The sequence below is a fragment of the Fusarium coffeatum genome (genome assembly GCF_003316985.1).
Source record: "Fusarium coffeatum strain FIESC_28 chromosome Unknown BRIP53273_contig_352, whole genome shotgun sequence".
In the NCBI taxonomy this organism is placed as follows: domain Eukaryota; kingdom Fungi; phylum Ascomycota; class Sordariomycetes; order Hypocreales; family Nectriaceae; genus Fusarium; species Fusarium coffeatum.
This window is the reverse complement of record NW_022158141.1, coordinates 25,577-38,310: the sequence shown is the minus strand read 5'-3', so window position 1 is coordinate 38,310 and position 12,734 is coordinate 25,577. Positions and strand designations below refer to the sequence as shown.

Sequence of the window (12,734 nt, the reverse complement as noted above, 5' to 3'; positions counted from 1 at the left end):
TTTGCTTTGTTATCTTTTTGGAAATTACGACTATACTGCTTTTCTCTTCTCTTAATGAGTTGATACATTTGAAAACCATTTCTCCTTTTTGCGAAAACATTATTGTATCAAAGGCTCCTGTTATCGTTGCATGTTGACTGAAGTCATCCTCTACAGGTTCCAATAGTCACTCCATCTATCGTCTTCTTCTCTCCCAGGCATCATTATATAAGAAAGAAAAAAAGACTATTTCTACGATCATACTATAACAATCAGGTGGAATGAATGGAGTGCCAAATGGTTGGGCAGATAGATATTTTGTCGTATTGTCGAAACGCAGCTTGTCAATGGCGAAGCATGGTGTGGTAATAATCTTTCTTGAAAATGAAGACCTGCTGGGATTCTCATTATCTATGGTTCCGTCTATTGTCATCTGTTTGAGCTCGGGGAGATTGGGCTCTCAGTTCACAGTCCTTGCCCAGGGTAACATTCTGGATAGTCAACCCCAAAGGGCTCAATATGGCTGCTTGTCCGAGCTTTCGGCGTTGGGATTTAGGCGACTTGGCGTTGGGGAATTAGCGACGGCTACAGTACTCCACACTGCTAAAAGCCCCGTAATTGATCTCCCCGAAAAGCGTCAACTCTTGTCTCCCTTTTGCTGGTCTTGACCAAGTTCATTAACAAACCGCTACCGTTTCTCACCGCTTGGACTTTATAATCAACGGCCAGCGGCAATAACACTCGGCATCGGAGTCCGGCACCGAGAGAAACCAACCCCGCGTGAAAAAGTGCAGATCACTGCATGAATCAGGTCAAGTGTTGGGTGCAGTAACGTTAGATGCGGGGACACTTTACTCCCCCGGTTGCATCCCGCGAGATGAGATGGACGAATCCTTTGACCTCGCTTAATTCTCTTTCTGTTGGTTCCTCCCTTCTCTCGAGTAAGAGTTTTCTCTAAAGGATCAACTCCCTTTTCATTGTTATCATCCTGAATCATAGGTCAAGATGGCTGCAAGGACAGACTTTGATGCCAACCCTGAAATGGGTGATGAAAAGGTGCACTACCACTACCCCAATCCCCTGTTCTCCAAACGCCACTCAACTAACCGCCAAGCAGAACTCCGATTCTCGGCTCGAGAGCACGACAGCAATTGATCCAGCTCTTGAGAAGGCTCTCGTGCGCAAACAAGATGCGCGTATCATTCCCTTGGCAGCAGGAATCTATCTACTATGCTACTTGGATCGCTCCAACATTGGCAATGCCAAGGTTCTGAACCATACTACTGGTCATGATCTTCTTTCCGAGACAAACATGTCCAATTATGACTTTACCATTGCGCTCATGATCTTCCTCATCGCGTATGCGCTCTTTGAAGTGCCATCTAATTATTTCCTCAAGAAAATGAAGCCTAGCAGATGGATTGCTTTTCTCATGTTTGCTTGGGGAACCATTACTATTTGCCTTGGTGCTGCGCATAGTTATGCCGTGGTGACTGTTCTTCGCTTCCTGCTGGGTGTTTTTGAAGCTGGTGAGTCTTCAAGTCCTGACTCTGTAGCCCCTTTTTCTAATATAATCAGGTCTCTTTCCCGGTCTTGTTTACTATCTCACCTTCTGGTACAAGCCTGAAGAACGATCAGTTCGAGTCGCCACCATTCTTGCATCGGCTACTCTAGCCGGAGCCTTCGGTGGTGCTATCGCATATGGTGTCGGTCACATGAACCAAGTCCATGGACTTTCCGGCTGGCGATGGCTGTTCATTCTTGAAGGTATTCCTTCCGTTCTATCGTCAATCATGGTCTGGTTCTGTCTCCCTGACTTTCCTGAGTCGGCAAGCTGGCTCTCTGCCGAAGAGAAGGATGCCGCAGCTTACCGATTGGCGGAGCAAGGATCTCATGGTGAGAGCAAGTCTATGACTTGGGAGGACGCCAAGTCTACCATTTTTGAATGGAGGCTTTGGTGCCATTACTTGGTATGTGTTGTAACATTCACCGACTGAAGACTTTGGCTGATCATGAACAGATCTACTTTGGTATTTCAGCTCCTTTCTCGAGTTTGTCATTGTTCACACCATCCATTACAGCTGGTCTAGGAGTATGTATTCCTTCCGCCCTCAAACTACACCGACTAACCTTCTTCAGTTTGCAGATCTCCGTGCTCAATTGATGACCGTGCCTCCTTATGCCGCGGCCTATGTTGTGACCCTGCTTGTTTCATGGTCTGCAGACAAGTACAATGCGTGAGTACTCAAGTTATCTGGAAGTCCAAGAACCATCACTTACAAATCCAGGCGCGCCATCCATTCTGCTGTCTTCTCCCTAATTGGTGCTATCGGCTTCATCGCTTCTGCAACCCTTCCAGCCGACTCCTACAGCGTAAGTCCACCCATCACTCTGCCAATGTCCCCTGCTAACAGCCCAGCCCCGTTATGGCTGTCTCATCATCGCAGCCTGTGGCTCATTCGCCTGTATTCCACCTCTTCTGGGCTGGTTGTCATCGAACCTGCACTCCACCGCTGCCATCGGCTTAGCCATTGCTCTCAACATCTCGATGGGTGCTCCAGGACAGATCGTCGGTGTCTGGATTTACAAGGCCAATGAAGCCGCCAAGGGCTATCCTACCGGCCACTGGGTCAACGCTGGTCTGCTTCTCTTCGTGAGCGTGGGCTGTATTGCCATGCACTTCTACTACGTTTGGAGGAACAGACGTGCTGCTGGCACAGATCAGCCCCGATTCAAGTACTGATCTTGAAACTACTCTTGGTTGTGCTCTTTGACGGATGCTTTTGGGATAAGAAAAGCGTCAACGAATTTTTATTTCACGACTTGATGTTTTCATACGATATCACAGATTTATGACAGAATCATGAATCTTGATGGGACAGGACAGCAACGGTAAATCACAGTTTTTATTTATATATATAATATAATATTGTAATTGGTCTTGAAGAGACCGAATCCAAAGATACTATTCTCGTGGCAGCGAGATAAACTATTTTGAGTACTAATGGTTTCTTGACTTACAAAGGTACAGCTGATTCAACTTCTTGCAACCTCTCGGCCAACGAGACAGAAGTTGTGTATGTTTTCCTCGCTCCCACCTCAGATTCTCTAGAGTGCTCCTTATTCCACTCCAATATCTCCGTAACGACCCCTTCAAGAGAAGTAACATTCCCTTTATACCCGAGTCCACCTTCAGAAACAGGTTTTCTAGCTTCAGCGTCCGAAGCTACCAGATGAGTACATATTGAGAAGATTCCAGGCTGAAGCGTTTTGATGTCCCCTTTGAGCTCGGGTAGGATCCTTTTGAGAGTCAAGAGCCGGTAAGGAAGCAAGATATACCACTCGACCACGATCGATAAGAGAAGCATGAGTATTGGTGGCAGCACTATGGTTCTCAGATCGTGGACAGATAGGAATCTGACCGCGGTGTAGATATCTCCAAACATGATGGGAGGACCGATGTCGCTAATCACAAAGGGTCTACCCGCTTGCGGACAGTCTCCTTTTGCCAGCGCAGCTTCGTGATGCAGATGCGCAACAGCTACATTTGCGCCGTGAGCAAAGTTCTGGACGACATGCGGAATCCAGCTGCGCTAATGTTAACATGTTCCCATTAGCTAGCACTGGAGAAGAACTTACGTATGATGGATATTTCGTGAGAGTAAGCGGCCAACAGGATTGTCTGTAGGATTCCCATAGACTCCATTTGCAGGTCGGATACAGCCTGTCCGAAAGCTCTTATCGTTCGCACTGCACACCAGTCTTTCTGCCGTCGCCTTCGAAGCAGGATAGTTCCCGAAATAATCTTCATGTCTGCGAAGGGGCTCATAAAAGTCTTTAACGTCGAGGGCTTGACAGAAGTTGCGAGGCTCAGAGGCCCACGGTGAGACGAACGGCTCCACAGGCCGAATGCTGATGGAGGCGGATGAGGTGGAGCTGAAGATGCTCGCACCAGCTGCATGAGCAGCAGCTAAGACGTTCTTAGTTCCTTGGACATTGACCGCCTCAGGGAAGCTATAGAGATGCTTCGACCTGGCCGAGGGGACGATGATAGCGGCGGTGTGGAAGACTGTAAGAGGCAGGTGAGCTATCTCCATATCCCATGGCTTTGTGAAAGCTTGGTTAACGGCTGCTGTCGAGGTTATGTCTGTTTGTATAAAGTCGACTTGTGCAGCAAAGTCAGTTCGCATGTCATCACGCTCGGTCTCCCTGATATCGATAATGCGAATACTTTTTGGTGGTGTTCCACGGGCCAGGAGTTGAAGCGCGATGTAGCCACCAACCAGACCTGCTAACAATTAGTATATAAAGCATTGGTAAAGTTGTAACGTACCGTTGCCTCCAGTCACGATGTATCTTCTGTCCAGTCTGGGTGGAAGGTCCTTATAAAAGTCAATCGGACATTCTTCCAGCTTCTCATACGTTTCGCTGAGAAGTGCTGGAGTCCAGCGCTTGCTAGTAAGTCGTCGAACCTCATCTGGCGTCTGCTTCAGGATATAGTTGATATGACAAAGATAGAGTACGGCAATGAGACATAGGCTCAGTGCTACAGTAATAAAAAAGGAGCCGGTGGCAAATTCCATTGTTTCCGCTCTGTTGAACAAGATGCACTCTTCGATGATGATGGTATTCAATTCAGTTGATGCTTCGTGTTAAGTTACCACACTCGAGAAATCCCTTCCTACCCCCCGAGGCTTCCGTTTCCATGTCTCACAGCATACCGTCAGATCATGGATTTCAAGCATGCCATTGGTGGTTGTGTTGGCCTGAGACATGGCACGCCACTGCTTCTAGCTTCTATGAATCATTGACTGTTGTTGATAACCTCACTTATAGCACGAGTATTAAAAGAGCATCTTACGCCCAAAGCACGACGGCGTCAATGACTAGGTACGTTGTTAGATGTTCAAGAAGATTGTTCTGACTTTTGTTCAATTAATTTGACACAATATTAATTTTTGAACATAGATCTGAAGACATAAGAAAATGGTTAAGAGCAATATTGCTGATCTTTACTTTGCATGGGAACACGTGCATAGCTCAGGTTAATTGACTGCCGAAATCATAAGAGACGAAATAATGTGACCGCCGTGTTCCAGCTTTAACCAGAGATCATGTTAGGTTATTTTGGCTCTTCAGCTTCGGAAGGTGATTCTTCAGTTACCCATCCGACACTGCCGTGGCTTCCAATATTGTCATTTTACCCGGCAGTTGAGTGAAATAAGAATGACATTTTAGTCAGCTTGGCCGGTTCATCCGTCGGGCGCACCGCAGTGAACCGGTCCTGGTTGGTGAGAAATCAAGGCAATTGCCGGGAAGTTCGGCGCCAGGACGTTGGAAAGCGGGATGACGTCTGCCACGTCAGACTCAATAAATGACAGTGACTCTATAACCTCATCCGGAATCCGACATCTCTAACTGCCATTCATATCTCAAACATGCAGAAAGTTAAAGCTCGACTCCCAACTTGGGACACAACCAAGACCCAAAGCAAAAAGGGCTTCGACAAAGTCTGGGGATGGGCCGATAAGCTGGGAGCCCCCATCAACAGACTGTCTAACCGAATTGGCAGCGAGGCATTCTGGCCTACAACCTTGGATAAAGAGAGCGATAAAGCAGCCAGAATTTTGAGATCGTTCTGTAGTAAGCTAACATGAAAAAGAAGAATGCATTTGAGGGCTGTGTTGACTAACTTGCGACAGAGGATGGCTTCTACACTGAGGAAGAAAAGCCGACTGGTGCGGTGCAAGACGGACCAAAACAGAAGCAGCGTGTCATGGTCAAGATTCCACAAAAGGTGATACAGAATGCTGTCGGTCTTGCTATCTTCACTACCATGCGAACTGGTCTCTGGGTCTCGGGAGCCGGCGGATCTGGCGTTCTCGTAGCACGAAATGAAGAGGATGGCTCATGGTCACCTCCATCGGGTATCATGCTACACACAGCTGGCCTAGGCTTTCTAGTTGGAGTAGACATTTACGACTGTGTAGTGGTGATCAACAACCGCAAAGCTCTGGAGGCATTCACTAAGATCCGAGCAACCATCGGTGGAGAGATTAGTGCCGTCGCTGGGCCCGTTGGGGCTGGAGGGGTACTTGAGAATGATGGAAAGTGGAAGCAAGCCAACAGGCCAGTGTTTACCTACTTGAAGTCCAGAGGATTCTATGCTGGAGTTCAAGTCGATGGAACAGTCGTAATTGAACGCACTGACGAGAATGCGCGCTTCTATGGACAAGAAGGAATCGGCGTGGTGGACATTCTGGCTGGAAAGACGCGCCGTCCTCCCAAGCTCAAAATGTTGATGGAGACACTGAAGGCAGCTGAGGGTCGTACTGATGTAGACCAGGAATTGATGGATGAGCTAGAAGGTCAACCTGCACCTGGCGATGTTGCAGTAGAGGCACCAGGCGAAGAAAAGGTATTTGGCATCCCTGATCCCGAAGACCCCGATCCTTACGGCGTCCATGCGCTCGAAAAACAAGGCCTGGAAATCCGCGATGCTGCAACACACTCTAGGCCTTCTAGTCAAGCATTCGAGTATGCTCCCAGCCCGAACAGTCCGACTTACAACAAGTTTTATCGCAGAAGTTTAGAGACCAACATGACCAGTAACGCCTCGACACCAAGGACATATACGACTTCAGAGGCTGGTACCCAGACGGATCCTGTCTTGATCACACCAATTACTGGCACTTCGCCTGAGAGCAGAAGTATCGTTCATCAAGACAAGTTTGATGATGATAAGTCGAGCATCTATGAAGATGTTAGGCTGGAGGAGGAATTCGGGTCGCCATGGGATAGAACGGCTGGGTCTCCCTATGCCACGGTGGACAGCTTTATTACGCCTCCTTCTGGCCCGCCTCATCTTCCGGCAAGGAGTCCGATTGCGTAGAGAAAGGCTGGAGCATTTAGCTCTGAAGACAGAAGGAAAGAGTAGTGGTCGGGTGGGATTTAACTGCGTCTATAGTGAGGGCTGCTGATCGCCATGGCATGATGTCCAGAACATGAGGACTGGTTACGGGCTGTTATCCTGCGTTTTTGAGGCATATGAGTATGATTTGTATTTATTATAAGTTTTATCAGATATTTGCAGTATAGATGAGCGTGCCTTCTCCCATGTACAGTACCTAGCATCCGTCTTGAGGCCACCCAGCATTCAATCCGGACCGGGGTAGAGCGCTGCATATGCACGTTATCTGCAGCTTTGTAAAAACCCCAGCTTTATGGCCATCTTCCCTCGACTGTCTTAGATTTGACGATGGAAGCAGTGAAGAGAGTTTGGTTACATCCCGTATCACTTAGTCAAGTTTCGGGGCGGGGTTTTGTCAATGAGGCATTTAACTATTTCTAATCTCCGAGAGACGAAATGTCGCGAAGGTTTCCTCCTCTTGCCCCAACCCTATTCGCGCCTCTTCTGTCCGGTTCACACTTACAGTCTCTTTTCTCTCCGTTCTGTAACGCTTCTAGAGAAGAACGATGGATATGGGCGACATAATAATTCGTCCCGCGACGTCGGATGAAGTCCCGGAGCTTGTCGGCTTCATCACCAAAGCCCGAGCCGAGATGTTTCCATTCCTCAACCAAGCATCCAGCGGTCAAATGGCTCAAAGGGAGCTCGATAACTTTCAAAAGAGTTACCTCGACTCTCCGCAAGGGGTTTTCTTGACTGCTCGCTCAGAAGGTCGCCTCGTTGCTACCATTGGCTGCGTCCCTTACGACGGGCGCTTCCCATCTCTCAACATTGAAGTGGAGAATGCCGTCGAGGTTGTGAGGCTGTACGTCGAACCCGAATGGCGTCGTGCAGGACTAGCTTCCAAGGTGTTCGCTAAACTAGTCGAAACGACCCGACAAGCTGGGGTCAAGCAACTCTACTTGCATACGCATCCGTTTCTGCCGAATGCGATCGGCTTCTGGGAACGAAATGGGTTCTCCATCATTGAAGTGGATGAGGATCCAGTGTGGCAGACGACACATATGAGTCGCTTACTCAAGTGATGATAGGAGTCATCTCGCATAGAAAGGTACTGCTCCAACCACTTTCCTGAACCTTGAAACCTAGCTCACTAGGCATACAGTGGGACCAAGGCATTGGAGGGCTTTGAAATGTTAGCACGAAATGAGTGGGTTGGCTTTGGTAATTCTAGACATGGCGCAAGCCGATAATCTTATATCTAATTCCCTGGACTATTTCCGCAAGTGTCTGATGCTGACGGTCAGCTGTGACAAGTCTCTCATCTGCCTGCCAAGATATGCCGATGCTATGCAGGGAATATTCTGGTTCCCGGTGACAAACTCGTGGTGCCCAATGTTGGCAAAATGGGGCATACTTTGTTGAAGCCTCGTGATAATGTCACTGGAGCTTCAAAAAGCTGGCTGTCAGACATGGAGTCAGAAATGTTGCGAGCTCTCCCTGCAACCACCAATCGTTTAGTGTTAAACGATAACGATAACGGGAAATCGCTGCGCCAGCCGCTAAATATCTTGGTATTCCCTTGGTTGATTAAATTTAGCTTGGCCTCAGATCATTCCACAGGCAAAATGACAAGAAGCCGCGCGTCATTCAGTAATGCCAAGCTCATCACTAGCCACAGACAAGCTTACCAACAAAGAATTAAGCATATGATCGTCATGATAATCCGGCGAGTCCGATGTGGCTGAGCTTCCCTCTTCTGCCGATGCATCCGTCTGCCAAGCTCCCCGGGAATGCCGATACCCGCGCCGCAAACACCGTGAATTGGGCAGTCAGTACAGTGCCATGTAGGGCTGGGACCGGAAACTTGTGAACTGCGCCACCTTTGCTGGTTTCGCCCAGTGTCTGATCACATCAGCCAAGAAAGAGTTTACTAGGCCAAGGCTGAATAGCTCGATGACGACAGTTGCTATTTAAGAATGAGCTTGACCCCTCATCAGCTGAAGCTATCCAATTCTTCAATTGCCGATTAAGAGCTTCAAAAAACACAACTCTTTACCCATAAACACTTTCCAACACCTCGAATCAATACTTCTATAAGCATGTCAGCTCAAGACTACTACAGCGGTGGTGGCGGCGGCAGCGGCTACAACCAGCAACAGCAAGGATATGGACAGCAGCAGCAGGGCTACGGACAACAAGGTCACGGCCAACAGCAGGGCGGATACCCTCAACAGGTTAGTAGTACCAGCAACAGCCACTACCAAGCTTCAATTCACTAACATTTCCTCTACAGCAACAGTACTCTCAAGGCGGTTCCAACTACGGTTCTGATAACCGCGACCAGTCATACGGCCAACACCAGGGTGGTCAATACGGTGGATCCAATGCCTACCCCTCCGGTGGTGGTCCCGGTGGTCCCGGAGGCCCTGGTGGCCCCGGCGGTCCTGACGGCGAGCGAGGACTAGGCGCTTCCCTTGCCGGAGGTGGTGCCGCCGGATGGGCAGCCCACTCCGCCGGTGGTGGTCTCCTCGGCACTCTAGCCAGTGCCGCCGCCGGAGCCATCGGCGCCAACTTCCTCGAGCACAAGTTCAAGAAGCACAAGAAGGAGAAGAACAGAAAGAACCACCGAGACGGCCGTCCCCGTGCTTTCAGCGGTGACTCGACTAGCAGCAGTGACTCTGACTCTGGTGATGACCGACGACGACGACGACGAAGCCGCAGCCGAGACAACCGCCGCAACGATGACCTTGCTTATGGCAAGTCTCAGTACGACAACTACGGTGGCTCTAGTCACCATGGAGGCTCTCACCACGGTGGTGGCAGCTCTTATGGTGGGCAGCAGGGATATGGCGGTAGCCAGGGTGGTTACGGTGGCCGATACTAATGATTAAAGGATATTATGAGATATGATTATATGGTCAGGCAAGACCTAGTCGAAGATTAAGACAAGAATTGAATTGAACACAAATGTTTTAACATGAATTTTGCAAAGTGGAAGATTGATAAAATTGCATATCCCCATTATAAGGGTCCAATGCTGATATGTAGAAGTTGATAATAGAGTGCTTGTTGTCTTTGCTGGTCCTCTAAGCATAACAAGGTTCTTGGGCGTGGTAATTCATTCATCTTCAGTATCATGATGCCTTCATGTAAACCAATGCCTATCTTAGGTAGATTTCTACCAACTGCCTGTAGTTAGTCAGGGGAGGCAGTCATGTTCTATTGTGCATGACTCCCTGGAGGACCGATAAATGGTAAAGTAGTGAGGATGGCGGTTGGTATCGTCCTTTTCAATTATCTTTTCAGGTCATCAAGTCGTTATATCTCATGGCTACATGGTTAGGGATCAAAGACGAATATCTCTGCACGAGGTAGACAGCTCTACTATTCGCGTCCATCAGTCTTGTCGTTCGTGCTTCCTGAGATCCCTCTAGTCAACCTTTTGTCGATACATCGTAAGGCATTTGGTTGAGTCTGTTTTTTTTTACATCCTTTGGGTTTGTCCTACCGGCGTCAGCATATAACTTACACATTGCACAAACTGTATTTACCAATGAGGAGACCGTTAAAATATCGTTAAAGCGTCCCCTGGTCTCAAGGCCATCCGCATCCTGGCTCTAACAAACATTGGGGACATCGAATAAATCTCCCCATTTGAATTTCATATCAATCATCATGATCCTTCATGAGCGATCACTTTCCTGAGTCCGAATAGAACTCGCATGGTGTAGACTTGGGACACTTCCCTGCCGTGTCCCGTCACTCTGGCTGTTGGCATGGTCTGGCAGCAGTACCTCGGCTTCTTTAATGGCCTCTAGCACACTAAATGGTTCATTGGACGCTCTGATGCGATTAAAAATCTCCTGTGCTTCGCGCTCTGGTCTTTCGTGTATGGCGTTGTATAGTTCTCGGTATTGTTGGTTCTCCATCATCAAAGTGTCGCATTTTTTCTTGACTGCGACGGGGACAGGTAGGGTCTCGTACGAACACGATTCCATTTTGGAAGAGCATCGGCTACATGTAGGCTTTTTGCCATCACACTTGAATGGAGGCTTTAGCTTGGTGGGATCGTAGGTGAATAAGGTTGTGAACGTACCTTGGCCTTCTTGCGCCGGCACCCCTCGCAGGCTACAGCGACCAAGTTCCTCTTGCTCCTCACCCTCTGGCCTTGGGCTGTCACCGAAGACTCGGAGGTAGCACGGCCATCTTGTCGGTTCGGGTCCGGAATTTGTTGGGCGGGCAGTATGGGAACCAGTTTCTTCGACCCTTGAGGTTCCATAGCCAAACCGAAGAATCGTTTCAGCAAACCATGTGATTTGGAAGCGGCATGGTTAGAGATTTTTTTGCAGGTGAGATGAGTAACTAATGGCCGCCTCGCACAGCAGCAATTGAGGAACCAAGCCGTCTATATTAAGCTCAGCGGTAATGATGTCTCCCGGCAGGCTCTTTGGGCCGTAGCCAATCAATGGGTTCGGCGCTGTCCCGATGAATGGACTGGTTATGCAAGCTTCCAAGGAAGTTTGACGAATGACGTCAATTTCAGGGATTAGTTTGACAGCTAGACAGAATACTACGTCAGGTCTGGGTGATGTCGGCGTGGAGTGTTGTCGTGTTATTTTCTCAAGCACAGCTCGTTTACCTTTAATGAGAGAAGGTCCAGTGGATTCAGATCATGTCGAAAAAGTATTTAATTGACCCAGGTGAGAGTCAAAGTGTCGAAACATGTCAAATGAGGTTATTGCAATTCAATTCAAACTCTTTTACCCTAACCCACATGTCGAATGTCACCGTCACGCCTCTCCCAACGACATAATGACATTCCACCCTTCTGATATCACCGCTATCTCCTGATCTACCGAGATCATCTCGCGTTGCTCCGTTGTACGCATTGGCATACGCAGCAGAACAACAGCAGCGCTTTCTTCCGTCATATTCTCGAAGCAAAGCCAGCTGACTCTGCTGCCTTTTTATTCAGGCCACACCGCACGGTATCGCGCCTCATCGGTAGCAGTCGGCGAATCAGCTTGTAGATGGCGTCACTCAACGAGAGCTCTGGTGACGTGTGCACTGTGAACAAATGTCATGTCTCGGCCACTTTACTCCGACACGAAATGCCAAGTCTTGTCTCTTTCGACTTCATCGACAAACGGAGCTTGTCTTGCGAGTTGAGACGGCATTGCGACAGCATCCTTGCCTCGGTGTTTGTATCAACTAACTCTCATTTGACCACCAGGTTCTGGTGAGGTTATGAACCCTAAGCCTCGGGAGAGGTGTTGCCGTCCCTGTCATGAACTGCGTTGCCATCGGTCAAGGATCGACAGATCGATATTTTGGTTGTCATCGGCAATGTTAAAGCTGTCCATGCTCCGATCCACTCAACAGTTCGTTGTTTTATTTCCAGATAAGGCAGGTACCCTAGTATCATCATCATGTTATGTCATGTTTGTTTCAGGGCTCTCACTACTTTCATCAGTTGCTCGTGTGTCCCTTTAATTGTTCATTTGGACACAAACTATAGTGCGCTCTAGAATCTATTCCTCCCCCAGAGACAATGCAGAATCACGTTTCTAGCCCACGCTCGGTAGATATAAATTGTAGACAAACCAGGAAGAATATTTAGCTGGCGCGTATCGCAAGAAAACGCGTCAGTGTCAGTATAACGCGGTCTCATGACATTGAGTAGTGCCTATAGGTATGGGTCCGGCAAGTATCCCTGCCCGTCAGTCAGATTACGGATATCAGATCTTCATTCACAGGAGCTACTCCGATGACAGTCTTGGCAGCGCTCGGACTTGATCCACACACGTGCTTCAAGTCCATTAATTGATTAAGGTGTCTAGAA

General features: G+C 48.5%; 5 protein-coding genes across 5 annotated transcripts; 4 read left to right on the top strand and 1 right to left on the bottom strand.

The window, feature by feature from the left end:
• Positions 1 to 984: 984 nt before the first annotated feature.
• FIESC28_10996 (uncharacterized protein) lies at positions 985 to 2,722 on the top strand (the record flags this gene model as incomplete). The annotated part of the gene is made up of 7 exons (XM_031165126.1): positions 985 to 1,035; positions 1,094 to 1,508; positions 1,558 to 1,949; positions 2,000 to 2,071; positions 2,119 to 2,216; positions 2,268 to 2,352; positions 2,399 to 2,722. 7 exons carry the CDS (start codon positions 985 to 987, stop codon positions 2,720 to 2,722), a joined length of 1,437 nt encoding a protein of 478 aa, XP_031010820.1.
• Positions 2,723 to 2,996: 274 nt separating this feature from the next.
• On the bottom strand, positions 2,997 to 4,562 carry FIESC28_10995 (uncharacterized protein; the record flags this gene model as incomplete). Its single annotated transcript, XM_031165125.1, has 3 exons — positions 2,997 to 3,567; positions 3,619 to 4,267; positions 4,313 to 4,562. 3 exons carry the CDS (start codon positions 4,560 to 4,562, stop codon positions 2,997 to 2,999), a joined length of 1,470 nt encoding a protein of 489 aa, XP_031010819.1.
• Positions 4,563 to 5,417: 855 nt separating this feature from the next.
• FIESC28_10994 (uncharacterized protein) lies at positions 5,418 to 6,871 on the top strand (the record flags this gene model as incomplete). Its single annotated transcript, XM_031165124.1, has 2 exons — positions 5,418 to 5,622; positions 5,682 to 6,871. 2 exons carry the CDS (start codon positions 5,418 to 5,420, stop codon positions 6,869 to 6,871), a joined length of 1,395 nt encoding a protein of 464 aa, XP_031010818.1.
• Positions 6,872 to 7,455: 584 nt separating this feature from the next.
• On the top strand, positions 7,456 to 7,974 carry FIESC28_10993 (uncharacterized protein; the record flags this gene model as incomplete). Its single annotated transcript, XM_031165123.1, has 1 exon — positions 7,456 to 7,974. The coding sequence occupies one exon, from the start codon at positions 7,456 to 7,458 to the stop codon at positions 7,972 to 7,974; it is 519 nt and encodes a 172-aa protein (XP_031010817.1).
• Positions 7,975 to 8,991: 1,017 nt separating this feature from the next.
• FIESC28_10992 (uncharacterized protein) lies at positions 8,992 to 9,776 on the top strand (the record flags this gene model as incomplete). Its single annotated transcript, XM_031165122.1, has 2 exons — positions 8,992 to 9,126; positions 9,186 to 9,776. 2 exons carry the CDS (start codon positions 8,992 to 8,994, stop codon positions 9,774 to 9,776), a joined length of 726 nt encoding a protein of 241 aa, XP_031010816.1.
• Between the last annotated feature and the right edge of the window lie 2,958 nt (positions 9,777 to 12,734).